This window comes from Megachile rotundata, chromosome 2, assembly GCF_050947335.1.
Source record: "Megachile rotundata isolate GNS110a chromosome 2, iyMegRotu1, whole genome shotgun sequence".
NCBI classification, from domain to species: Eukaryota; Metazoa; Arthropoda; class Insecta; order Hymenoptera; family Megachilidae; genus Megachile; species Megachile rotundata.
The window spans coordinates 14,724,139-14,751,814 of NC_134984.1; the positions used below are offsets into that span (position 1 = coordinate 14,724,139).

The following is a 27,676-nucleotide window of genomic DNA, read 5'->3' on the forward strand; positions in this document are numbered from 1 at the left end:
ATAGTCGTAATATGCGTAATAATATTGATAATAATAAGAACAATAAGGATAATGACGATAAAAGTAGTAATATGCATAATAATATTGATAATAATAAGAATAATAAGGATAATGATAATAAAAGTAGTAATATGCGTAATAATATTGATAATAATAAGAATAATAAGGATATTGATAATAAAAGTAGTAATATGCGTAATAATATTGATAATGACATGAGTAGTAGGGATAATTACAGTTCCAGCGATGATAATAGTCGTAATATGGGTAATAATATTGATAATAATAAGAACAATAAGGATAATGACGATAAAAGTAGTAATATGCGTAATAATATTGATAATAATAAGAATAATATGGATAATGATGATAAAAGTAGTAATATGCGTAATAATATTGATAATAATATGAGTAGTAAGGATAATTACAGTTCCAGCGATGATAATAGTCGTAATATGCGTAATAATATTGATAATAGTAAGAATAGTAAGGATAATTACAGTTCCAGCGATGATAATAGTCGTAATATGCGTAATAATATTGATAATAATAAGAACAATAAGGATAATGACGATAAAAGTAGTAATATGCATAATAATATTGATAATAATAAGAATAATAAGGATAATGATAATAAAAGTAGTAATATGCGTAATAATATTGATAATAATAAGAATAATAAGGATATTGATAATAAAAGTAGTAATATGCGTAATAATATTGATAATGACATGAGTAGTAGGGATAATTACAGTTCCAGCGATGATAATAGTCGTAATATGGGTAATAATATTGATAATAATAAGAACAATAAGGATAATGACGATAAAAGTAGTAATATGCGTAATAATATTGATAATAATAAGAATAATATGGATAATGATGATAAAAGTAGTAATATGCGTAATAATATTGATAATAATATGAGTAGTAAGGATAATTACAGTTCCAGCGATGATAATAGTCGTAATATGCGTAATAATATTGATAATAGTAAGAATAGTAAGGATAATTACAGTTCCAGCGATGATAATAGTCGTAATATGCGTAATAATATTGATAATAATAAGAACAATAAGGATAATGACGATAAAAGTAGTAATATGCGTAATAATATTGATAATAATAAGAATAATATGGATAATGACGATAAAAGTAGTAATATGCGTAATAATATTGATAATAATAAGAATAATATGGATAATGATGATAAAAGTAGTAATATGCGTAATAATATTGATAATAATATGAGTAGTAAGGATAATTACAGTTCCAGCGATGATAATAGTCGTAATATGCGTAATAATATTGATAATAGTAAGAATAGTAAGGATAATTACAGTTCCAGCGATGATAATAGTCGTAATATGCGTAATAATATTGATAATAATAAGAACAATAAGGATAATGACGATAAAAGTAGTAATATGCATAATAATATTGATAATAATAAGAATAATAAGGATAATGATAATAAAAGTAGTAATATGCGTAATAATATTGATAATAATAAGAATAATAAGGATATTGATAATAAAAGTAGTAATATGCGTAATAATATTGATAATGACATGAGTAGTAGGGATAATTACAGTTCCAGCGATGATAATAGTCGTAATATGGGTAATAATATTGATAATAATAAGAACAATAAGGATAATGACGATAAAAGTAGTAATATGCGTAATAATATTGATAATAATAAGAATAATATGGATAATGATGATAAAAGTAGTAATATGCGTAATAATATTGATAATAATAAGAATAATATGGATAATGATGATAAAAGTAGTAATATGCGTAATAATATTGATAATAATATGAGTAGTAAGGATAATTACAGTTCCAGCGATGATAATAGTCGTAATATGCGTAATAATATTGATAATAGTAAGAATAGTAAGGATAATTACAGTTCCAGCGATGATAATAGTCGTAATATGCGTAATAATATTGATAATAATAAGAACAATAAGGATAATGACGATAAAAGTAGTAATATGCATAATAATATTGATAATAATAAGAATAATAAGGATAATGATAATAAAAGTAGTAATATGCGTAATAATATTGGTAATAATAAGAATAATAAGCATTATGATAATAAAAGTAGTAATATGCGTAATAATATTGATAATAATAAGAATAATAAGGATAATGACGATAAAAGTAGTAATATGCGTAATAATATTGATAATAATAAGAATAATATGGATAATGATGATAAAAGTAGTAATATGCGTAATAATATTGATAATAATATGAGTAGTAAGGATAATTACAGTTCCAGCGATGATAATAGTCGTAATATGCGTAATAATATTGATAATAGTAAGAATAGTAAGGATAATTACAGTTCCAGCGATGATAATAGTCGTAATATGCGTAATAATATTGATAATAATAAGAACAATAAGGATAATGACGATAAAAGTAGTAATATGCATAATAATATTGATAATAATAAGAATAATAAGGATATTGATAATAAAAGTAGTAATATGCGTAATAATATTGATAATGACATGAGTAGTAGGGATAATTACAGTTCCAGCGATGATAATAGTCGTAATATGGGTAATAATATTGATAATAATAAGAACAATAAGGATAATGACGATAAAAGTAGTAATATGCGTAATAATATTGATAATAATAAGAATAATATGGATAATGATGATAAAAGTAGTAATATGCGTAATAATATTGATAATAATATGAGTAGTAAGGATAATTACAGTTCCAGCGATGATAATAGTCGTAATATGCGTAATAATATTGATAATAGTAAGAATAGTAAGGATAATTACAGTTCCAGCGATGATAATAGTCGTAATATGCGTAATAATATTGATAATAATAAGAACAATAAGGATAATGACGATAAAAGTAGTAATATGCGTAATAATATTGATAATAATAAGAATAATAAGGATAATGATGATAAAAGTAGTAATATGCGTAATAATATTGGTAAGAATAAGAGTAGTAAGGATAATTACGGTTCCAGCGATGATATTAGTCGTAATATGGGTAGTAATATACAATTGATAATAATAATAGTAATTAGGATAATTACTCTTATAATAGAGTAATTATTGTCCAGTAATTGTGGAATATGTGTTAGGTCCCCAAACCTAATCTGATACAACCTAACCTTAGGCCCTGACCTAACATAATCCGACCTTACCCTGGGCCCTGACCTAATCTAATGTAACTTAACCCTAGGCCGTGACCGAAGCTAATATGACCTAACTCTAAGCCCTGACCTAACATAGTATGACCTAACCTGACTGATGGAATATGAGACATTATTTAATTTAAAATAACAGAAAACACAATATCGTTTGAAAGACTAAATGAAATTACTATTTTGGAAGTGCAACTGTGAAGTTAAATGAAGTTTTTAAAGCAGTGTTGGGCAGTCGTGAGGTTTTATCTCACGTGAGAGCTTTATGCGCATGCGTCAGGTGACGTCACAGCTTACTGCCAATGCCGTACCCAGTGATGAGATATTGGACCGGTTTTTGCGCGCATGCGCGGCAATTTTAGTCTCAGTAAAGTACAAGTTTCAATAAAATAGGGTACCTCAATCACCCCTCATTATTTTTCAAAAATTTTTATAATTTGGTTGTGAAATATGAATGTATAGGTTGCATAAGATTACATTATATACATATTTTCATATTTGAGGAGCAGATGGAAAGGAAAGGTACTATAATAACTGCAAGCAAAATATATAATAAAGCCACCTAGTGGCGCCACTAAATACATACGCTGCGTACGCTCTTGCATTTCTCGCGCATGCGCGCAAAAACCGGTCCAATATCTCATCACTGGCCGTACCTAGCCGGTACACGCAGTGGTGACTGATGAGGGCACCTTAATGATCCTACATAATTTTTCAAAAATTCTTATAATTGCACTGTAAACTATGAATGTATAGGTTGGGTTAGATTACATTAGGCTGGGTTAGGTTAGTTATATATATGACTGTATAAAACTATACAACTATATATATATATATCGTAAATTATATAATATAATATAATGGGAATAATATGATGGAATATGGGAGATTATTATATTTAAAATAACACAAAAGCACAATAACTTTTAAAACACTAAATGAATTTATTATTTAAGAAAAACGACTTGGAAGGACCTCCTTGAATAACTATATTTTATACGTGTGAAAATTATAATATCAGAGAAACAATAACAAAGAAATACATGGATTTTATTTTGTTAACATGCATAGATCTGATAAAAATCGAGCGGTATCTTTTTCCTTTGCTCTTGCAACAAATATTGCTATTCATATAACAAATCGGCTGCAAACGTAAAAAATAGTAATAATCATAAATAAATTTAATATTACTTTTATTATATATAATCTGCTGTATTATTTAACCCTTTTATTCTCTTTCCTGCAATCTTCTTGAGATTTATTTTTTTTTCCTCACTAGGCCTAATGATACCTTATATTTCATCAAAGTGTATACACTACTGAGGACTTCTACGGATAGCTTACTGCGCATGCACTTTGACTGCCCAACATCAGTGATGAGATATTGGACCGGTTTTTGCGCGCATGCGCGAGAAATGCAAGAGCGTACGCAGCGTATGTATTTAGTGGCGCCACTAGGTGGCTTTATTATATATTTTGCTTGCAGTTATTATAGTACCTTTCCTTTCCATCTGCTCCTCAAATATGAAAATATGTATATAATGTAATCTTATGCAACCTATACATTCATATTTCACAACCAAATTATAAAAATTTTTGAAAAATAATGAGGGGTGATTGAGGTACCCTATTTTATTGAAACTTGTACTTTACTGAGACTAAAATTGCCGCGCATGCGCGCAAAAACCGGTCCAATATCTCATCACTGCCCAACATTGTCCCAAAGCAGTGATGAGATATTGGACCGGTTTTTGCGCGCATGCGCGGCAATTTTAGTCTCAGTAAAGTACAAGTTTCAATAAAATAGGGTACCTCAATCACCCCTCATTATTTTTCAAAAATTTTTATAATTTGGTTGTGAAATATGAATGTATAGGTTGCATAAGATTACATTATATACATATTTTCATATTTGAGGAGCAGATGGAAAGGAAAGGTACTATAATAACTGCAAGCAAAATATATAATAAAGCCACCTAGTGGCGCCACTAAATACATACGCTGCGTACGCTCTTGCATTTCTCGCGCATGCGCGCAAAAACCGGTCCAATATCTCATCACTGTCCCAAAGTCTAGTACAAACCAATTTCCGTTGGCTGCCATTTTCCCTAGGATATTGCTGTTTACAGCAATGTTATGAAATTCATGTGCTATAAGGATCATAAACACTGCGTTATTTTGGAAATATTGTGCAACAACATTTAGAAATTCATTTAAAATGGAATCCAGCAAGTCAGATTCAACTCCAAAACAGGCCATGGTATATATTTGTGGAGGTAAGGTTAAAAATATAAATAATTCTTAACTTTTCACATGCTTCACATAAATGCATTTGTTTCATTTATACGCTATAAGCATTATATCAAACCATTTTCATACTAATTAGAACTTTTGTTTTATAATGATACTAATGATAGTCGACTGTCAACAATTAGAAAATTTTTATTAATATATGAATTGTAATAGATAAATACATGGAAATCGTATATTATAGTATCATGGTGATGTTTTTATAGAGTGCCATCATGATAATGAAATAAGACCCAGAGACCCAATTCGATGCAGAGAATGTGGATACAGAATTATGTACAAAAAACGCACAAAGAGACGTATCCTTTTTTAACTAAAATTTCAGTCAACTTTTCAAAAGAGATAAAATACTGTATCCTGATTTCTGTGTGTATATTATATCTAATTTCATTTGAGAAGAGATTAAAAATATTTATGCTTATATATTCAATATGTTTTAGAGCTCTAACAACCCAAATAATCATTATAACTCATTATTATTTAATATATAACCCAAATCAGGACACAGTTCTCTTATGTATCTAGTATCTTAGATTTGAATATCCACTTGAAAAGATATAATGTATGGAATAAATATTTAGGACATGTATGTTCTAAACATGTATAATGACTACTTTATTTTCCTTAATAATATATATAGTTGTGGTGTTTGATGCACGATAAACTTGATACAGAATAAGTGGAAACATTAAATCTAATAAAATTATAATTTAAAGGAATGCTGAAATATTGTACATTTTAATTTTATATACACCTGACTACTTTGTATATATATAGAAAATGAATGAAGTTTTAGAAAGCTTAGGATTAATCAGATTATGTTAATTCGTATGTAAGGATCACAGTTTTTAATAAAATAACACCAATTTATTGCAAATTAAATATTTATTCCCATCCCACATAATCCATAAAGTTGTACTTTTATGCTTGCAATACTATCATAGAAAACTATAATGGTATTAATCTGAATACATTTATTGATTTTTCACACACTTGAAATTAATCAATTCTTTCATATATTTTACCAAAATTCTGTGAATTGTGTATTAATGTAGATTGCGTAATACAAAACCATTTAGAAATATGTGTTTTTTATTTACAATAAATAAATTACAGTTTTATTGATAGTTCAACAGAGTCACAGAATGAGTTAGAGATGACAGTAACACCAGCAAAGCATTAGCATTATCAAATTTCATAAAAGATGATATTACTGTGAATGTATATATTTTACAAAGTCTTATTCCGGTCCCAATATTTGATATTCTCTAGCAAAGCCTCCATTAGGATTAATTAAATATCTGTAATTAATTAATCTATATTTTATTTCTAATAATTATATTTAATTAATTAAATATCTCTTTCTCATTGATAAACTTGTCTATACTTGAAACACTATTAATATAACAGCTGATTATCAAGTATATATTGATTACAATTATTATAAGAGCATAATTTAAATTCCTTGTTCATAATATTTTCAAGCCTTAATAATCTACATATGTTACTTGTAATGCATATAAAATACTTGTTTGCCAAATGTTTGTAAATGTCACTGTCATCATTCACTATAAAATTTAAATCATTCGTGAAAATGTGAAGACTGTTTTGGAAATTTTTGGCCAAACAAATTGACAAGATTTTTTTTGAACAAATTTTGTTGTCGAACAATTCAATTAAAAATAATTTATATTGGGCTGAACCAAAAGCTCGCTCACTTTTTTTTCTTGACAAATAAACGCGATTCAGTTCCTACATTACCGACCATATTATAACCTATAAATTATGCATCACTTTATTTACTATATAAATCTTTTCTCCTCAGATTTAAAAACATTGTAAATATTGGAATAGTAAGACTTGAGTATGATTGATTTAAAAACAGAAAATTAACAATTATATTTTTTATATTTAATACTTTCAAAGAATGAAACTGCTATATAGATTTAAATGAACATGTAAAATATATGTCAGCTGAGATATTACAAATTTTGCATTTGATAAATTTAAAATACATCAATTGCTATCATGTGCAATTTATTTATTTTTGGTATTGTAATAATAAGTAATTTAATCAGTTGTTATTTTTTTAGATTGTTGTCTTCATTAATTCTTCAATGAAAAGCTTACAAAAAGGTATGCAGATCAAATAATGAAGTTACTCATGAGATGATCAAAGATCATTAGAAAAATGTAGCAGATACATTACTGACTTGATATAAAGATAAATATTTAATATTTAGGCCGGCGTTTTTTTTTTTTAAGTCAAACGAATTTTTGGTTCAATCCAATTGGTTGAATCCTATTTGTTTCAAAAATTTCTTAATACTGAGTTTGGAAAAAGCCAAGCCAACTTCTTGCCCAAAGTTATTTTAAACATCAGTACTATTTTTAAAGTAGAACATTGTTTAACATTGGTCTGTATTTTTAATATAAAATGGATTAAATTGTATATTTTTTAAAAAATTGATGTGTAATTTATATTCATGATTTCTTTGCAGTAATAGATATTATTTTCATTTTTGATGATATAAAATAACAGTTGTTGTTACTTTCAAAGACTGAAGTTTTTAATTACTTTTAGAAATTAACTTAATCATCATAAAGTTACAACGATCATTTTTGCAAACTGTAAATATTAAGCATATAAAATATTCTTTTCCTCACTAAATATCTAAACATAATTTGATTATAAAAATTTAGATTGCCACTTAAATGGAAAAGAGAGAATATTTATGTATATGTTTGAAATGCAAGTTTTTTATAAATTGAAGATTATACAAAGATCGTATAAAGTGTAATAATTTAAATTTATTTCGAAATAATATTATCCAATGTAAAGAAATTTAATTTACAATGAGTTACATGCTTTTCAAAAATTAAGACTTTATTGAAATCAATGATGATAAGAAATTACAGTTTATAATAATGAATCACTGTGTTTTGTGTAAATGTTGATATTTATTTTAAACTAAAATTATTGTAAGTGATAAATATTTTGCATACATTAAAAAATGTTATATATACCACATATTTCAAAAAGTGTTCTCTGCTTCTTTTTTGCTACATTATATCCCTTATTTTATTTTAAAATAACATTTATATTTTTTAATTCTGTAAATATCTAATAAAATATATAACTGAACTTGAATTTTATATATATTAAGTTATTCATAAAATTTTCAACTAAAAATAGATTTATACTAATGTTTTTGTAAATTATCTAAAAGTGTTTCCAAAATAGAATAGAGCAAGTATACTGTTTAACGTATTTGTAATGTTTTTTGTTGTTTTTTTTTAATAAAATATAAATGTATCTTATATTGAATTGTTCGTTATACTGTAGGATATAAATGACAAAAAGTATGGACACTCGTGATCTCCTAGATCTAAATCAATCAATTTGATATGTAAATTATGTTTTGTTATTCATGCTCTTTAAAATATGAAATACTCTTACAAAGGACAACAGTTTCGAAAATATATTGAGAATCATATTCTGAAAGAACTACTTTAGTAATCACATACGACATAGCCAGAAGATAAGTATTACATTGTACGAAATTTGGCTTTAGCTGCATTTCAAAATATTTTATCTTCATGGATTCGTTTTCCTAATATTCATTATTAGACATTTTCAATGCAAAAGTTATTTTTTTGTTTATCTTATAATTTCTTCGAAAATATAAGTATCGTTGGCTTGGCATCATGAACAGATACACCTGCACGCTTTGGAAATCCATACATTACTTTATAATCGGACTGTGTTAGAGTGGATATACACCAAATGCTATATTAAACTATACTACATTGATATTGTTTGGCGACAATCACTTCAACTGGACCTCAATGTATATGATTGTGCGATCATTCTATTTGTCTACTATTTTATCTCAAGCACACTTAGGTACAAATTGTGATAATCGAAATCTGATTATGCAGTAGGAAAGACGAGTCGTGCTTGAGTAAGATGTTAAAAATTGGACGCTGTATATTAAATAGGTAATTATAAAATACAGTAGCTGTCGCTTGTGGAAGGTATGTTGCTTCTTAAATATTTTAAGCAAACTGAGACAATCGGTTATCGGTTACCTAGCTTGTTAATATTAATCATTAACTCGTACTAATTAATTTCAATTAAATTTACTAAAAAATATTGTTTGATACCAGTCTTTAAACAGAGTTAGGAAATTTCATTTAAATCTAATGAATGAACAAAATAAAATATGTCCATTTCAGAATTTATAATTCTGTGTTTAAAATGTATTGATTTTGCATTTTTGGTTTCCTTAATGTATTATAAAATTTGTTATTTCAGTAAATTTTAATAATGATGTATGTTATAAATTTATAAATATATATAAACAAAATATGTTTATATATGGCGGATGTCTCAATTTTTTCAGAAAATTGATGTATAGTACCTAACTCTGTTTTTTAAGATCAAACGTACATATGACCTCTAGACAACTCAACAAAAAGATAAATGAACTTTATAAGAGTAGTGTACCAAGCTTAATTTACAATCAATCCGTATAACCGATTCTATTTCCAATGACAAATTTCTTAAAATTATAATAAAGACTAACAGGATTTCATGATATCATACATAAATATATACAAACACTTCTTCTCTTATATCAACAATAATTCTGATAACTGTTCATACTAATATCATACAAATATATATACATATATGTATGCATATATGTATGTATGCATATACAATGTATGTATATATACACATACACATTCATGTATCAATAATTAAGATACAATATTAATTTTTAATATTAGAATACTCTTCAACATTGAACGCAACAGTTGCATTTTAAATACAGAATCACATGCCAGTCCATTGCACCTTATGCTGATATAACACTACATTGTGTATAAATATTATATTTTTTACTAGTTGTGAAAACTATGTTATTACAAGTTACATCCCACCACTTTTCGAAGGAAAATTTAAATAAGTTAGTTCCAAACCAAAACTAGCAATTTGCGTTTTGGTTTTGAAGTACAAGATCAAAAAATAAATTCTCGGTAATAAATTACTATTTTTTACTAAATTGGTTAAATTATAATTTTTTTAATTCATATAATAAATAATGAAACTTTCAGTCTGAAATGCCTAAGTGATGTTATGCGAATCATAAAATTATGAAAAATAAGTGCTATATATAGACACATTTTCTTTAATTTAAACTAATTGTTAAATATATTAGAATAACATATTGTACATTATGTTATATTGAGTAATTCTTGCAAAGACGAATAAAATAATGTTATAGATTAATAATCCAATTTTGTGTTATAAACATTTTTATATCCTTTGCAGACAATTAAAAATGTACAATATTGTTTATCAATTAGTTATGATTAAAAACTCAAGAAAAAAAAATGAATTTAATGAATGCATAATAAACTGAATGTATTGTGTATATAAGCAATTACATCAACAGATAATACACATTTTTAATTTATGTGTAATAAATTTTTCATTCAATAAACCATTTTCTTTTATTTGGTAATTAAATAAATAAAGGATGAAGAAATATATTTTTTTCATAAAATAGAAATTTATGTTTATTTACAGATGAATAAAACATCATTTTTATGCTTAAACAATTGGACAATTTAAAATTTAAAAGTAAAGGATTATTCAAGTTGTGAACTTTCAATTTTCCTATTTCTTGATTCATAAAATATGGAATTAAAAAAATTAAGTTCAATGATATTGAACATTTATTGGAAAAATTTAATTGAATATTATAATGTTCAATAAAAATTATGTTTTTTTTTGGAGTATGCTTCAAAATAATTGTTAATTCAATGATCATGAATAATACTTATATTACTGCATAAATATTGGAGATGAAGATGATATCAAATACATATGTACATAAAAATTCATTTTTTTAAAGATATAAACAATAATTCAAAGAACGTTGTCTTGAAAGTTATAATAATCTGAACAACGTACTTGAAAATGTACAAAATTCCTTATTATATTAGCTTATCATTAGACTGATAAGTCTAATAGTTTACAATAATTTGTTTGATAAATAAACTTGAGCAACATAAATCGTGACTAATTGGCAAATATAGTCAAAATGTATTCTCAGGTGTTATCTGAAAAATATAAAGTAACCAATAGTTTTATAGAGATTGGTTGTAGATTTGAAAGAGATAATCAAAGCTGAACAATGACATAGTCAATTAAGTTCAATGTTCTCTTCAGAAGATACTTATAACGTAGAAGAACCCTAACTAAAGCAAAAAAGAAATTGCTTAAACATTCTTGAGGATGTTGGAAGAGCTTTGTGGCCGAACAGATAAGTTGCAGTAAATAACTATTGAAAATTGCAAGACAGTAAGGTCAACATTGTACCACAGATATAAAAACAAAATAGTTTTTAATATCTTTAAAAAAATAATGCTTCATTTTTATCTACGTTGACTATTACAGTGATTAAGATTCAGACATTAATTTTTGGACGATTGAATCTTTCGATTTTATACAGAAGTATTTCTCTTGTATGCCAAAGCAATATTTTCAATATTTATGCTATCAATCAATAGTCATTGACATTCTACTGATATGCATCACTTCAGACGCATTTTTTACGTACTTTGGCTTGTAAGATAAATATTAAATAAAACAAATTTCCATTACAATAGTAATAATTCTTCTCAATAATAATATTTACTGTACATTACCATAACGTAGAAATTCCTTTAGTATAATTAAATTGTACCTTTTGGCATCTTGGAAAAGGTCTTTGTGATTCTTAATTTCAATAACAAACACTGTTAGTAAACAAATGATCATGTTCCTTTAGAAATTTCCTTCGAAAGATGGTGGTATTTTTTTTTTGTTTATAACTATTTTATCGGTACGGCAACGAATTCGACCAAACAATTTCACCGTTGATTTGTTTTCTAGTCCACTGCATTATTTTGGCACTACGTGTCTTTGACTTATCATGGTCTATTTTTGGCTAATAGATATTTCTGTTACTTTTTCTCTGAGTATTCTCTTTTTCTCTACACTTGTCCACATCCCTGTGTGCATTTTGTACTAAAATCCGATTCGATATTATGTTCAATAAAATTTGTATGTCGTTCATGGTACACATTAGAAACTTGTGCAGACTTGGCACTCCCGTACGATTGGTACGACCACATCCAGCCTTGTATAATCTATGGAAGATGTAAAGATTGATTTGGCATCTCGTTCACACTGTACTCGCGCTCCTGTTAATTAAACTGATCGAACTTTGGATCTTCGTTGGTGATTGGCACATGATATGATCGAAACATATCCGAGTCTGTGGTCACTTTCATGGCGGCATAGGCTCACCATCGTTTGAGGAAGTTTCACCTCCGCTGATCACTTGACTTGGAATAGTTTCAGGTTCCCACTGTCCTACTTTATTAGGATCTTTCTCGCAAAGTCTTTGAGCCAACATCTGTAAAAAGTATTTTAATCTCAGCTTTACATGAAAAATTTCAGTTATTTTAATATTTGTCTACACATCTATCTAACTTTTTACTTATTCTTTTTTACGATTTTCAACTATTACCAGTATTTAGAACAGTGCTCATTAGAGCATGTAGTACACTAATTATTTATGCATTTGTGATATATGGAAGTCTATAAATTATACATAAATCATATAATTTATATGAATCTACATTTTACAGATAAATGTATGCTTTATAGACTTGAATATATCATAAATGAATCAAGATTTGCAGCTTAATTATTGGAAAGTTCATGAGTAAACTTAATGGAGTTTGATACTGCAAACTTATTAAAGCAGTAAAATACACCTTATATATTTTTAATTCTTAAAGTAAATTGCAATTATTATCAAAATAGGTTATGAAGCTTCATGTGTGATGTATAAACATAATGAATGAAACAATAGTGGAAATTATTAGTAGAATAATAACCTCAAAAGAATTCATTTAATTAAGAGCACTTGAATTGGTTACATACCTGAAGACTAGTAAGACTATTATCACAGTCGGTCGTATCGATGTCATTCAAATTGACACCAGACCTTTCCATTTCAGCGTACGTCCCGAATGGCAATTTACCTAAACACTCTAATTTCATAATATGCATTTTGCTACGAAGATGTTTCGCCAAGTGACCATGTATCCTGAACGCTATCTTACAGTCGGTACATTTGAATGGTCGTGGGTTGCTAGTCGTCGCAGCCCCGAACGTGGAAGTCATACTGACCTGTAACATAATATTTACGATGTTAAACGTTGTTATTTTCAGTGCTGCATTCTAATGTGTCCTCGCACAGAATAACCTATGTAAATGCATACGGTTTTACTTAAAAGAATATAGTTGACATGCAGATCTCACAAAAGAGTGACCTTGAGAAAAAATTATTTATATCGTTGCATGTAAATTATTAACATATTCTTTAATATTTTATCAGGGTTTTAAGATATTCACGATGAGGCGTGAAATATCTCATACATATTTCAATGTGGCTTGACTGATTACCTTGTTGTGATGTGAAACAGATCTCTCGTGCTTTGTCAAATGACCCTTGGTCCGGAAAGACACCGCGCAGCTCTCGCATCTAAATGGTCTCTCGAAGTAATGAATATTGATATGCAACCGTAACTGACTAGGTTTGCTGAACACCTTGTTACAAATACCGCAGACACTTTTCCCATCCTCAGTCACACTGTAACTACATTTGTTGGACTCGCTCCTTTCGGCGAAAGTTATTTCTTTCAGGTAAGCCGGCAACACGTGGCCCTCGGCGTCCGGTTTCCATTCTCTCCCTTGTATCGGTAACCTTTCCATGGTTTGAACTATCGTTTGCAGCAAAACTGGTTCCGAAACAGGGGTCAAAATGTCCGTTGGTCTTGCTCTTTGCGGCACAGGGGCAGGCAACGATTGTACAACGGCCTTCGTTGTAAGATCCATGGGTTGAGAAGAGGTGCTTCGCGAATCTTGTTCACTCTTGTTCATTTCTACTTCAGGGGTTTCCTTTTTCGACGATTGGATCACGGTCGTTCTTATCTCCTCCGGAGCGGTTCGATTTGAAGGAAAGTAATAGCGATGCGACAATTCGTTTCGAACAACGGTAGTCTCCTGGGTACTGGCAATCGTTTGGGTACTTATGGGGGTGCTGGTTATCGTAATGGACACGCTCACGGACGTGGAGGTTGTAGGAAAAGTGAGTGTATAGGGGTAAGTAGTTGGCCTTCCTGATGGCAAAAGTCCTGGCAACCTGTTTGTATTCCGTTGAGACAGACTCAATAAACTTTGAGCTACTTCCTGTTCCTCGCTACCGGATTCTTCGCTTTCTTCTCCTTCGCTCTCTTCTTCTTCGTCCGAGGACTCTTCGGTGTTGCCACCTGCCGCTAGACGGGCAATGGCTTCCTTATCGATGTTCTCGTCGCAAACAATTGTTGGTACAGGAACCACTCCTAGCTCCACGCATTTCTTGTAATGGGCCTTTGATTTCATATGCTTTGTCAGGTTGCCCTTGGTTTTGAAACTGTAGAAAGAAAATATTTGGTATTTTAATGATGATCATAATTTTCCTTGTTTTGTTAAATTTTTAAAACCTATGTTGGAATTCTAGAAAGTTAGCTTCTATAAGTGGACAAGTTTTTCAAAGAACCAGAATTTGATAGCATCTATACCTAATGACTAATTAAGTAAATATTGATTCAATATCTTTATTCAAAATAATTTTTATCATCAGAGTATGAATGTACCTCATTAAATAAATATACAATTACTTTTGTCTTTCCTCATTTAAAACCAACATTTTTAAAGAAAACCATATTCTGGCTGGCTGATTCATGAAAAAACAAAGTTAAACAAAAGAATAAAGTATCTTACCCAAAAGCGCAGTGCTTGCATGTGTATGGTCTTACATCTGTGTGAGTTCTGATATGTTTCTTTAACATGGATGGCTTTTTACAACGAATGCCGCATTCTTCACAAACGTATCGACCTCGACCTTACATAAGAGAGAAACAAGTTAAAAGTCTTTACTTATAAAATGACGTTGACATACTTTTTATTATAGCAACTTATTTATGTTGTGGATAATGTATAAGCTTGTAAAATACAAGATATATAAATATATTTATTAGAAAATTATTAATAGAAATAATTTGCAAGGTTTCAGCTATTTATTGGCTAAAGTTTTAGCAACTAAAGGTATCTTCTCACCTCTGCCCCTAACATACGTATAGTCCTCATTACTCTCGAATCCCCCATCGAAAATCTTGACTCTCTTCGCTTTCTCTTGCATGTCACCGTCCAAGCCGCTATCCGGGCTCGTAGGGGTGGTGGGTCTCTGCGAGGAGTGTGTCAAGATGTCCTCCTGCTTTTTCCAGGCGGTGGTATAATTAAACGATCTATGCCTCGAGTCATAATGCGCCATATCTACATCAGGTGGTGCTTCCTCGCATATCTTCCAATTGGAGTACATTGATAACCCGTGTTGCTGCGTGACGTACATGGGCTGTGGTCTGTTCAGAGTACAATAAAACACTCTGGTAGAACACTTCAAGCCCAGATATGTGTAAGCATGCCCGTTCAGGTAAAGTTGCCCGTACGATTTCTTCGGCCTAGGGGTTTCTGGGCTGATGAGTGGAAGCGTGTTCGCCGTCGGCGTAATTCCGTGATGCTTCTTCGGGGTGAAGGTGCCCGGCTTCAGCGGCAAAGAGGTGGGTCTCAAGAACTTGCTTGAATTCGTCTCCTCCTTCGTGGCGTCTCCGTTCTTCGGCGACTTCGCTTCGGGTTTGTCCACCTTGCTAATTAAATCTACGGAAGCTTTGTTTGGCACATCTGTTTTCGAGGTATCTACGTTGAGGAGCACCATCGGCGACACGGGATCGGGCTTAGCCTTGGCTCCATTAAAGGTACCGTAATACTCGGTCTGCTTGGTTCTCGTTTCGTTAAGACTCGCCTTTAGCCGTCCATTCTCGAGGGTCGTGGGCGAATCGTACTTCGCCGCGTTGTGTCCCAGAGATTCAACCATCACCCTGCCGGCTTCCACTTCGTTCACGTTCCACGTCGACAGTCTCTTTCTATTCTCGGAAGACTCCTTCGGCGAGTATCTAAGTTTACTGTAGGAGATCGAGGAAGCGACTCCCGCATCGATCCCGTTCGTGTAACCAAAACTTTTCTCCGCCTTCGGGCTCCGCTCGTACGCGAACTCCCGCCTGTCCCTGAGGCCCTCCATACCCTTGTACTTGATGGCCATGCTGTTCTTGATATGACGGTCAAGCTCTACCTTCGTCACCTCCACGACAGACGGCACTCCCCTCCGATACTTCTCCCCAGAATTTTCGACCTTAACGATAGGAACTTTTTGACTGGTCAAGCCAGCTTTCATGACGTCGTTTCCAGGTGTTTTAAAGCCGAGTTTCGAGTCCTTAGCAGGACTAGCCAGATCCAAGGGTTGACCCATCATGGGCACATGTCCACTGGACATGGGTCCTGGGATTCCAGGTACACTAGGTGTCTGTATCTTGACCGGACTGGCCAGGTCCAGAGGTTGAGGGATCATATGCAGGCCGGGTAGACCAGGTATCACCTTGTAGCCGGCTTCGCCAGTCGCTATACTCGAGGATATGTCTATGGTCGGTGTCAGAGTGTGTGGTCCAGGCATGCCGGGGACGTAGGGTATGACCTTGCCGCCGTGGAGGATGCTCGTGATTTGTCCTGGTTGGGGCAGAGTCAACGGGTTGTAGGCAGTGATGCTGGTCAGGGGGTTCAAATGGGACTCCATGTAATTGTAGCAGGACATACTGGGTGCTATGTTCGGGGTTGATATGTTCGGTATGATGGGTGCCAACATCTTAGGTGTGTTGGGCAAGGATATGGAGGTACTGGCCGTACTGACGGGAGTGCCTGGCGGTTTGTGCACCATGGTACCACCCGAATGGAGGCCAGATCTGACCACGATGGAGGCGGTCTCCGAGGTGACGCACTTGCTGCTTACGATGTGTTCGCTGGTCGGGGACTTGGTTTGCCGCGGCTCGATCCTCATGGTTTTTGTCTCGCCGGTGTTATCCAGTATCCTCACCTCTCCGCCGAACATCTGCAACGAGTTGGGTCGAGGATACTTGCTGAGTTCCTCCAGGGATCGCAACGTAGTGGGCACGGATTCTGACCTCTGTTTCTTTACAGGTGGTGTGTACGCGTCGACCAGCCGAGTGTTTCCCAGAAGTGGTCCAGGCGAGGGAAGAGGTTGCAACGTGTTGTAATAATCGGAAGACTTTGAATCGAACTCGGACTCTCTTTTATCGATCTCCAAAGGATATTCCCTGCGTGGACTTAGGCTACCTTTGCAGTAGTATCTCCGGTGGGCGTCCAGGTTGTCGATGCTCGAGTAGGGGATGTTGCAAGAGGGACAAAGGTAATTCTCGTTCTCCGTGCTACCGTCTTGGCTCGAATTTTGATTCTTCAGCAACAGGTCCTTTATTATGGAGCCTTCGGAATTGTTCGGACAATCTTTGTCCTCCGCGAAGGTATCGCTGTAACAACGTTTCCTGGAGGCAAATTCTTCGGCCGAGGAGAGATTCAACGGTTGGTCAGATTCTTTCATCTCTACGAGACTTTGCTGCCTTTGAATCAGCTTGTGAAGTCGCGGATCTACCGCTTCGACGATCGCCTGGTTGTCGGTGATAATTTTGTCGATGTGTTCCTGCACCTGCTCCGGGTTGGGTTTAGGAGTGACAGCTGCTGTCGTTGAGGAAGAACTGTTCGTGGAAGAAACGGAGGATAAGGAAGACGTTTCGATATCGTTGTTAACGCACTGGAGCGCCGTGTGGAATTTTGGCTTGTAGATTTTCCCGGTTTTGATCGTTTTCACGCTGGATACGGTGGTCGTGGGAGTTGACGAAGGTGGTGGTGGTGGTGTGCCGGTACCGTTGCTCGCGCTGTCGGACAAACTTATGTCCGAATCTTCTGATACCTGCGATAAAATACTGTGTATAGTTACACCACACAATCGCGGCTTTAAGAATTTTCCGGATAAACTCATGGATATTAATAGCGAGTGTGTTCCCATTTTCTCCATGAAAATTTAGCATGTTTAAAAATATTCATTAAAGTGAATTTTGGGATTTTCCTTATGATTTCACAAGTTTTCGAAACTCTAATACAGGAAAGCGCTATACAAAGTTCCGAAAAACCCTATATGGAACCTAATAAAAATCTCTCAACTAATGAAAGCTTAATTCCGCAGGTACCCAGAAAGGTGAAAACGGTGTCATAAGAATGTAAAATACATTGGATTACGTGCGTACCTTGCTGGCATCACCACCCTCCATTTTCAGGGCATGAGCTCGTGACCTGCAGTGTTTGTAGAGGTTCGATTTGGTTTTAAAGGCGAAACCGCAAGGCACGCAAGGATACGGCCTCTCGTTCGTGTGTGCCCTGATGTGTTTCTGCAAGACGCTTGGCTTAGCGCACAATAGCCTGCAATAAGGGCACACGTAGCCGCTTTTCCTGGACTCGGCTGCGGGGTCTCCATCCACGGATTCCGGGGACGCCTCGATCTTGATCGGATCTTTAGGCGACTCTCGGAAGTCCTTGGTCGAATCTTTCTTTTTAGGTGGTTCCAAAGAATCGTTGCTGACCGCGGTGTCCTTCTTCGGCTCCACCTTCGGCGAGACCTCGGTTGTCGCCATCTTCTTGAACTTTTTGTGCAGGTACTTTTGCTCGCCATCGTTGTTATTGTTATTATTATTGTTATTGTTGTTGTTGTTGTTGCTGTTATTGTTGTTCGCTAACTGTGGGTCTGTCATCGCCACAGTGTGAGTCTCTGGAAAATATAGATATCATTTTTTGAGATATACAGTTATCATTATTTTTATCTTAATACTAGTTTGCATCTTAATGCTATTTTTTATTATATGTATTGTTAGTAATATTCTTTATTCGAAAATTATGCTCTTGTCGAAATATTTTGATAGTAATACGAATTTATACCTTGTGTCGACATTTACAATAGAAATAAATTGCAGTCTGTAGTTTTATTATGTCAACAAATAATTCTTTTGATCGATGCGAAATCTAACAGACGTAAGAATAGACTCAACAGTAATGTAACGAATGTCAATGAGGAAAAGAAAGATGGTTCGAAGAACGTGATTCACAAACAGATCCCAACTGTTTTCCGATATTGCACGCGAATCAACTGGATTGTTCCAAGAACTCTCTTTACCAAGAACATCATAACGAATCATGCGCGATGAACGAAGTGCTAAGAATACGTGAAATATTTTGTGATCGCAAATTCAGAGAAATCCTGGCAAGTACACTTGCTCGAGAAAGTCTTTGCATAGTGACTTTCCTTATTTAATTATAAGAATAAATATTAAAGAAAAAAGCATTCTTTTCCTTCATAGATTAAGTAGTCGGTTTTTGTTGCAGTTTGTGCAGATCCATCATCGATAAATTTCAATATGGCGGACCGGAATTTCAATCTTAATGAATGTGGACGCTTAAGTATTTTAGGTATTTTCAATTTTGTAAAACTTATTTATTATGTATTGGAATTTCTTTATTTTCTTGTGCGCTTATGGAGCAGTGGAATATTAACGTGTTTAATATATTTTAGAATTTTTTTTTTAATTTATATTATGTATTACAGTTACAGTGAAGTGTCAGTTGTCAATCATGTGACTATAGATGACACTATTCTTAATAAGGAGTTCTTATTCACTGTCAATCATGCTTTCTTTCTTGGTACAACCGGTGATGGCAAAACATCTGAACGGTATAGTGACAGAGAATCTATTCCACGTACAACTCTTATTCAAAGGTTCCAAAATAGTGCCATATACAGAGACTGTACAGTACATCATTTTACACAGTAAATAATTTCATGTGAACCGAAATAAAACATTTCAATTAAATGAAGTTCAGATAAAAACTTTAATTGACTCATAAATCAGTCAAGTTTTACAGTTACAGAAAATTTATGTTTTACAATAATAATCAATTAATGAAAAACAATTAAAAAATAGTTTCAGTAATTCGAAATAAGTAATAAATCAGTTGGACGATTAAAAAATTGATCCAAAGTAATTACTTTTAAAATAACTGCACTTAAAATTGGGAACACTGATTGTTAATGAAATACAATTAGAATTAATTAGTAATTAAAATTAATTAGTAAATGGGTCTTATTTTCTACTCTTATCTTCATTAAATATAATTATTGAATTTGTTAATTATAAATGATTAGATAAAAGTTAACTAAAATAAGTTCGTTAACAATAATTAGTCAGTGAAATATTTATTACACTTATACTATTGCATTTATATAAAAATTTATTGTAGAAGTAAAATAATATTTGTGGAGTTATAAAATCGATTTTGTGAGACAAAGGATTAAACGAGTATAACACGTAATTATTAGATCGTTTGATATTCAAGGCCTGAGAGGTCATTCTTGCAGATTTATGCGAGGATCACGTTACGAAAGCGGAAGGAACCGAGTTCAACAGTTCAGATCACTCGGTCGCCGCTTATGTGCGAATCAGACTTTCCTCTGATTGAATTTCCATTTATAAATAACGTAACCGCTTCAACCGCATTTTTAACCGCGATCAAATTGATCAGAAATTATTTACGATGCTCGTTCAAATATTTTAACAACTGTTATAACGGATGTGATCAAGTTATATCATTTCAGATTTTCAGGAGAAATTCAGGCATGATTTCATTACATAAAGGTGTTTCAAAATGGTAGGGTATATCAATTTAAAATTTAATTTTTGATCAAAATGAGCGTGGAAAGTTCGAGTTGATGTTTTCAAAATGGCGGATTGTTGGTTGTAACAAATAGTGAGATAATTTCAATGCAACCGTGTTGTAAAAATTACAGTTTTTATAAATTAAAGTTTTCAGATCTCCAATTCCCCAATTTTCAAATTTTCAAATTTTCAGATTTTCAAATATTCAAATATTCAAATTTTCAAATTCCCAAGTTTCTAAATTCCCAAATTCTCAAATTCTCAAATTCCCAAATTTCTAAATTTTCAAATTCTCAAATTCCCAAATTGCTAAATTTTCAAATTCTCAAATTCCCAAATTCCCAAATTTCTAAATTTCCAAATTCCAAAGTTTCTAAATTCCCAAATTCTCAAATTCCAAAATTTCTAAATTTCCAAACCCCAATTCCCAAATTCCCAAATTCCCAAATTCCCAAATTCCCAAATCCCCAAATCCCCAAATTCTCAAATTTCTAAATTTCCAATTTCTCAAATTCTCAAATTCTCAAATTCCCAAATTTCTAAATTTCCAGATTTCCAAACCCCAATTCCCAAATTCCAATATTCCTAAATTCCCAAATTTCCAAATTCCCAAATTTCCAAATTCTCAAATTCTCAAATTCCCAAATTCCCAATTTCCAAATTCTAAAATTCCCATATTCCTAAATTCCCAAATTCCCAAATTCCCAAATTCCCAAATTTCCAATTTCTCAAATTCCCAAATTTCTAAATTTCCAGACCCTAATTCCCTAATTCCCAAATTCTCCAAATTTCTAAATTTCCAAATTTCAAAACCCAAATTCCCAAATTTCTAAATTTCCAAACTGATACTTACAATATACCAATTTAAATCTACGTCCAATCAAAATGACCGCGTAAATTCCTCAATGTTTTCAAAATGGCGGCTTATCAGTAGCAACAAATATTAAAATAACGATTGCAATGCAACAGTTCTATAAAAACTCTGATTTAATGATAGAAATATGTAGCAAAGTAGCTACTTATGGCACGAAGCATCAAGCTAAACGATAATTACTGTGCAAACGTTCCATTAATATTCTTAATACAAAATGGCTACCAGTTACAGTAAACAGTTATTGCGAAATCAACACAACTTGATGGCGTAAAAAGTATTTACAGTAACTTGTATTCAATTTCATTTCATTTTGAATCTACTCAATTATGATTCAACTTGAACTTAATCGATTCGTATCAATTTACATTCAATTCGATAAAATTCAATTAAACTTCATTGCAATTCTGAATAACCTCAATTTGGCGCGAATCATAAATGGAAATTTCCACGTAACAATTCTTCAAATTAATTAATTAAAAAGCTCCCGAATATAATTCTCTTTATTACGAAAATATGAAATATTCCATAAGTCATTGAGAGTTTTGCATAATAAAAATTACTTGTATTTTTTCATTCAAGGATCGTTTCACAATGAACGTCTGCTGAACGAGTTTCATCGCTCACAGTTACTCTTGCTCGTAATTGTGAATAATATCATGACTTGCAGCAATGTCATAGTTTCTTATCACTTCCACTACGTCTAACTAGACGATCGAACTATCAGTGTCTGCGTAGCTGTTACGATGACACGTTACAGTAATTGTGAGTACACAGATATGTTTCTTGCAGTGGCTGCTTCTGTTGCGGCCTTACTCTGCAAACAATCATTTCCTAATCGGCGCCATACAGATAAACGAATCAAAGATGACACGTACTGGAGGTGCTACTTGAGGACCGTATCTTTGTCAGCGTGGTTGCGATCAGTGATTAAACATATGGAGAATGTTAGTGGGATTTGGAACTTGAGAATTTTGGGTTTTGGAAGATTGGAATTTGGAGAATTAGGGACTTTGAAGTTTTCAGGTCTTTAAATTCATAAATTCTCAAATTTTGGAATTTGGAAGTTTTTAGATCTTCAAATTACCAAATTTCTGAATTTCCAAGTTTCCAAATTCTCAACGTTCTAAATTCGCAAATTTCCAAATTCTCAAAGTTCCAAATTCTCAAAGTTCCAAATTCTCAAAATTCCAAATTCTCAAATTTCCAAATTCTCAAATTTCCAAATTCTCAAAATTCCAAATTCTCAAATTTCCAAATTCTCAAGTTTCCAAATTCTCAAATTTCCAAACTCTCAAATTTCCAAACTCTCACATTTCCAAACTCTCAAATTTCCAAACTCTCAAATTTCCAAGCTCTTAAATTTCCAACCCCTCAAATTTCCAACCTCTCAAATTTCCAAACTCTCCAATTTCCAAACTCTCAAATTTCCAAACTCTCAAATTTCCAAATTCTCAAATTTCCAAATTCTTAAAATTCCAATATCTCAAAATTCCAAATTCTCAAGTTTCCAAATTCCCAAATTCCCAAACTTCCAAATGTCCAAACTCTCAAATTTCCAAATTCTCAAAATTCCAAACTCTCAAATTCCCAAATTCCCCAATTTCTAAATTTCCAAATTTCCAAATTTCCAAACCCAAAAATCCCAAAATCCTCAAAATTCAAATCTCCCACAAATCCACAAATATTTCCCCAATAAAAATATCCAAATACACGATTAAATTTCACACAATAAAAAATAAATAAACCAATAGCATCAACACAAAATGAATTTGTAACTAAAATTTATTTATTACGCATCTTTTTTAGGAACACGTATTTACACTTTCAAGAAACAGAATAAAAAAAACAAATTATATAAGCAGCATTTTTCAAGCACATTTATACGACTTAGCTGTAAATAACTCCGCTTCTTCTGTGCTCTTTTAAAACGCGAAAAATAGAAAACACATTCTTTTCAGATCCAAATATAATTCGAGCAAATTCTTTTTAGCTTACTAATTGTGTGTGTTAATTCGAATATTTTGTTCTGCCAATTGTTTTTCTTTTTTAAGTTCCTTTGAATTAATTTTACAATAAATTATTAATGAAATTTATTTATTTTTTAGAAAAAATGTCCAGAATAATTTACAAATTATTTTGATAAAATACGAATATTAATATTTCTATTAATATTAATAAAAATTATTTACATTAAATTATTAAGGTTAATTTTATTTTTAGTAATATAATAATTTTGATTTTAGTAATATTTTTTTTTAAATAAATTGCTTTGAAAGATAATATTTGTTTATTATCGTATTAATATTATTTACAAGACTTCAATATGTATTTAAAATTTTTAAAATCATGCAAGGAAGAGTTAAGTTTTATTTTAAAAAATAACTGCACGTGCATTAACCCAAGAACATCTTCAACCACAAAGAGTTAATAAGTATAACTTTTTTTTTTAAGGAAAATTAGAACCAAGGAAAGGTATAATAAGGTGTAATAAATCGATTATAAGAAAGTGGTTGTATAAAATTATATCGTGTACATAGAAACTCTCTTTTATAAACAGATGCACAGTGTCTCGTGTTACGTGGAATGAATAGCGTTCGCAGCTACATCAGGCCTTCAAACCGGAAATCCAAAGAAGCGAATGAAACGACAACGATGCCGTTCTTCAACGAATTCATTCTGACACACGTAAACCGTTCTCTTCCGCAAGCAGGCGATACCGATGAAAAATTATCACGGGATGTTTTATTTTCCTGCGCTACAGCTTGCATCAAAAATGGAAACGTTAACTCAAAACTTCGATCGTAACTTAACAAAAATATTAATTTATGCAAACTACTGAATTACCATTTTATGAGGGTAAATAATTAATCTAAACAAAAAGTTTATCGTTTATTATATGCTACATATATTATAAAACTTCATGAGATAAATTGCACATAATTATTATGTACGGTAATGATCGCGTAGGTTTTATATTCAAGGTGATCGCAAAACTATTTCATAAGTAATCATCTGTTCTGTTGCTATGGCAACGCTTCATGGGCGCCGCCATATTGGATCACGTACGTAAATATAGAACACATAATTACATAAAAAATTAATTATTATTGCTAACATAAAATGCCCGACTCTTTGTTCAAAAAAATGATGAATTAATTAAATTATAATATAATTTAATAAATATTTCAAACTGTTTCCAAAACAGTAATGAATTTACAAATTTTTAATAATACTTTTTTTTGGACCACCCTGTATACGACAAAAAAGTATACCAATGTTCCAATCCGATTTTTTTTTGCATATGGTCAATGTTGATATTGCATGTGTACATTTTTTCCGGGATTGTGTCCCCATATCGTTTCGCGCTTGTAAATATTGCAACTGATATTTTTGCAGGCTTGTAGTGGAACACAACTGCTCCTAGGGGACACTAAAATTGGGTCACAATTCGTTTTGTTTTCTCGTTCGAAACAAACGCTGGTGTTCCCGACTTTTGGTGTGTTATAATTCCTGGCATGAAACATTTATTTTTTGTGTCAAACGCAGCCAAACGAAACAACGTACTTCGCAATGAAAACTTTGAAAACTGTCACTGCACGAGCGGAACGTATTTTGTCGATAAATTGTTGTCGCTGACAAATCTGGGACAATTTGTGGTCATGCCTGAATAAACTATTTGACAATGAATATTCGATACGACGCTGGGTAAACTAATTGTTAAGGAATATATAATATAACGCTGAATGAACTAATTAATAATGAATATACAATATACGGTATACTTGTTATTATGGTCAGTAGACGTTTATGAAAATATTTTATTACACAATGAAATAAATATGTTTCAATTCTTACCAATATAAAAAAATATATAACTGAAATAATAACTAACTTGGAGTATCAAGTAAATACTTAGGATACGAATAAATTAATATAGAAAAGTATTTTTAATTTAAATATTAGCGAGGGTTGTAAGAATTGTGCATGCACACTGATGACATTCACCCGCCATTACAGCGCACGCGCACTATCGTCATTACAGTCCCAAAATTCAAAAATCCCGCGGGACGAATTCCCGTTAAAAAACTGTAAGTGAGCGTAACAATAAAAACATAATCAGTTAGAAACGTTCAATCGTTATGTTAATTATAGAAGCGTCGAAGTCGTTCAACTTGTAATTATATCGGTCTAATAATTTCGACGCCAAGCACGGAATCTCTGCGCTAGAATTAGCAATGGAAGTGATAAGAATGAAGGAAAAATGGCGGAGAATGAGTAGCAGTGACACGCGAAGGCTGCGCTCGAGATAAAGCTCGATTTCAAGAAATGAAACGTAACTCGCACGACAAACCATCAATTACGAACCATGAATAGACCGTTCAAAAGCTACTTGTAGACATTGGACAACACAGCCACCGGTCAGGCCGTTTGTTAATCGTTTTATACCGGACGTGTTAGGTGTGTTAAAGACCGATTCAATGGTTCGCGAACTTTCCTTCTATTTATCACGATCGTTATTTTCACTGCGAGTAATTTGTTCAGTGTTTACATTGCGAAAATCGTGTGAAATCATGTGACTCTGACAGCACGTGTCTCACAAGGAAAAATTTCTAATCGGATAATTCTTGGTTGTATCTAAACTCGATCGAGTTTTGTGAAAGATGAATTATGCAAAATACAGGTATCCTGCAAACTGATTATTTTTAAAAATAATAAACAAATTATTTTTCAATATTTACATAACCTTTTTTTGTTTTCAATTTTCTTAACCTCAAATCCGCCACATAATCAGCTCATCGATTCCATTAGCGTAATAACAAAGATGTAATTCTTAAGTAACCAACTCATTTCCATCTACGAATATGTATTCCGTGAAACGTTTAAACGTTTCGAGGAAAAATGGAATGTTTTTATGTTCCTAATATTTCGATCTTCCAAGAATACGATGATGACATTCAAACGAAGTATAGCGTCAGAATTATTCTGACAAACAAAATGTTTATTTCTTACGCATTCCAGATACCCGCATATTTAGCAACTGTACATGAAAATATAAATTTTTAACAAATTCCTCAATTTAATCAAACACGAAAATTACAGAATTTTTCATTAGCAACAGAAAACTGTACAATTTTCTGTACAATTTCATATCTACTTTTTATTATTATTACACAAAAATTATAATCTTATATTCTAAGTACATTATTACATTTCTGATACACTAACATATCCTTATACAAACTTAATTCTGTATTATAAAATTACAATTTCCTATTATTCACATAATTTAAAGAAATTAATAATATAATTTAAAAAAACGATGCGAATAATAACAAAATCTCATAATTTTTAGAAAATTAAATTAATTCATAAAAATTCACGAAGTACATAAAACTTCATAAATTAAAATGAGTTTTATGATAAACAGAAATTTACATAAAAAATTAATTTCTTTCAAATTTAATCAATCATGCTAATCGAATTATTGATCACGCTAAACATATTGCAGCGTTTTTATACGT

General features: G+C 31.7%; 2 protein-coding genes and 2 long non-coding RNA genes across 7 annotated transcripts in view; 3 read left to right on the forward strand and 1 right to left on the reverse strand.

The window, feature by feature from the left end:
- Nucleotides 1-5,298: 5,298 nt before the first annotated feature.
- LOC100882107 (uncharacterized) overlaps nt 5,299-27,676 on the reverse strand; it is a 33,030-nt gene continuing 10,652 nt past the window's right edge. For 3 of the 4 annotated variants that reach the window (XM_012280058.2, XM_012280057.2, XM_012280059.2), the window contains exons 2-7: nt 18,824-19,341; nt 15,735-18,489; nt 15,399-15,519; nt 14,040-15,048; nt 13,515-13,763; nt 5,299-12,981 (exon numbers count right to left, since the gene is read on the reverse strand). In XM_012280058.2, the coding sequence (XP_012135448.1) occupies nt 12,853-12,981; nt 13,515-13,763; nt 14,040-15,048; nt 15,399-15,519; nt 15,735-18,489; nt 18,824-19,324 (4,764 nt within the window). In that variant the 5' untranslated portion in view covers nt 19,325-19,341 and the 3' untranslated portion in view covers nt 5,299-12,852. Of the gene's footprint in view, nt 12,982-13,514; nt 13,764-14,039; nt 15,049-15,398; nt 15,520-15,734; nt 18,490-18,823; nt 19,342-19,508; nt 19,537-27,676 lie in introns of those variants that run through there. The other variant, XM_076542189.1, reaches the window with a different exon arrangement.
- Nucleotides 5,330-6,225, forward strand: LOC100878401 (DNA-directed RNA polymerases I, II, and III subunit RPABC4-like). The gene is made up of 3 exons (XM_003700980.3): nt 5,330-5,472; nt 5,713-5,805; nt 6,147-6,225. Exons 1-3 carry the CDS (start codon nt 5,415-5,417, stop codon nt 6,167-6,169), a joined length of 174 nt encoding a protein of 57 aa, XP_003701028.1. The 5' UTR covers nt 5,330-5,414; the 3' UTR covers nt 6,170-6,225.
- Nucleotides 19,522-20,477, forward strand: LOC105661855 (uncharacterized). Its single transcript, XR_013041611.1, has 2 exons — nt 19,522-20,036; nt 20,173-20,477. It is a non-coding gene; the product is annotated as an uncharacterized LOC105661855 (long non-coding RNA).
- Nucleotides 24,442-26,897, forward strand: LOC143266659 (uncharacterized). Its single transcript, XR_013041623.1, has 2 exons — nt 24,442-25,216; nt 25,551-26,897. It is a non-coding gene; the product is annotated as an uncharacterized LOC143266659 (long non-coding RNA).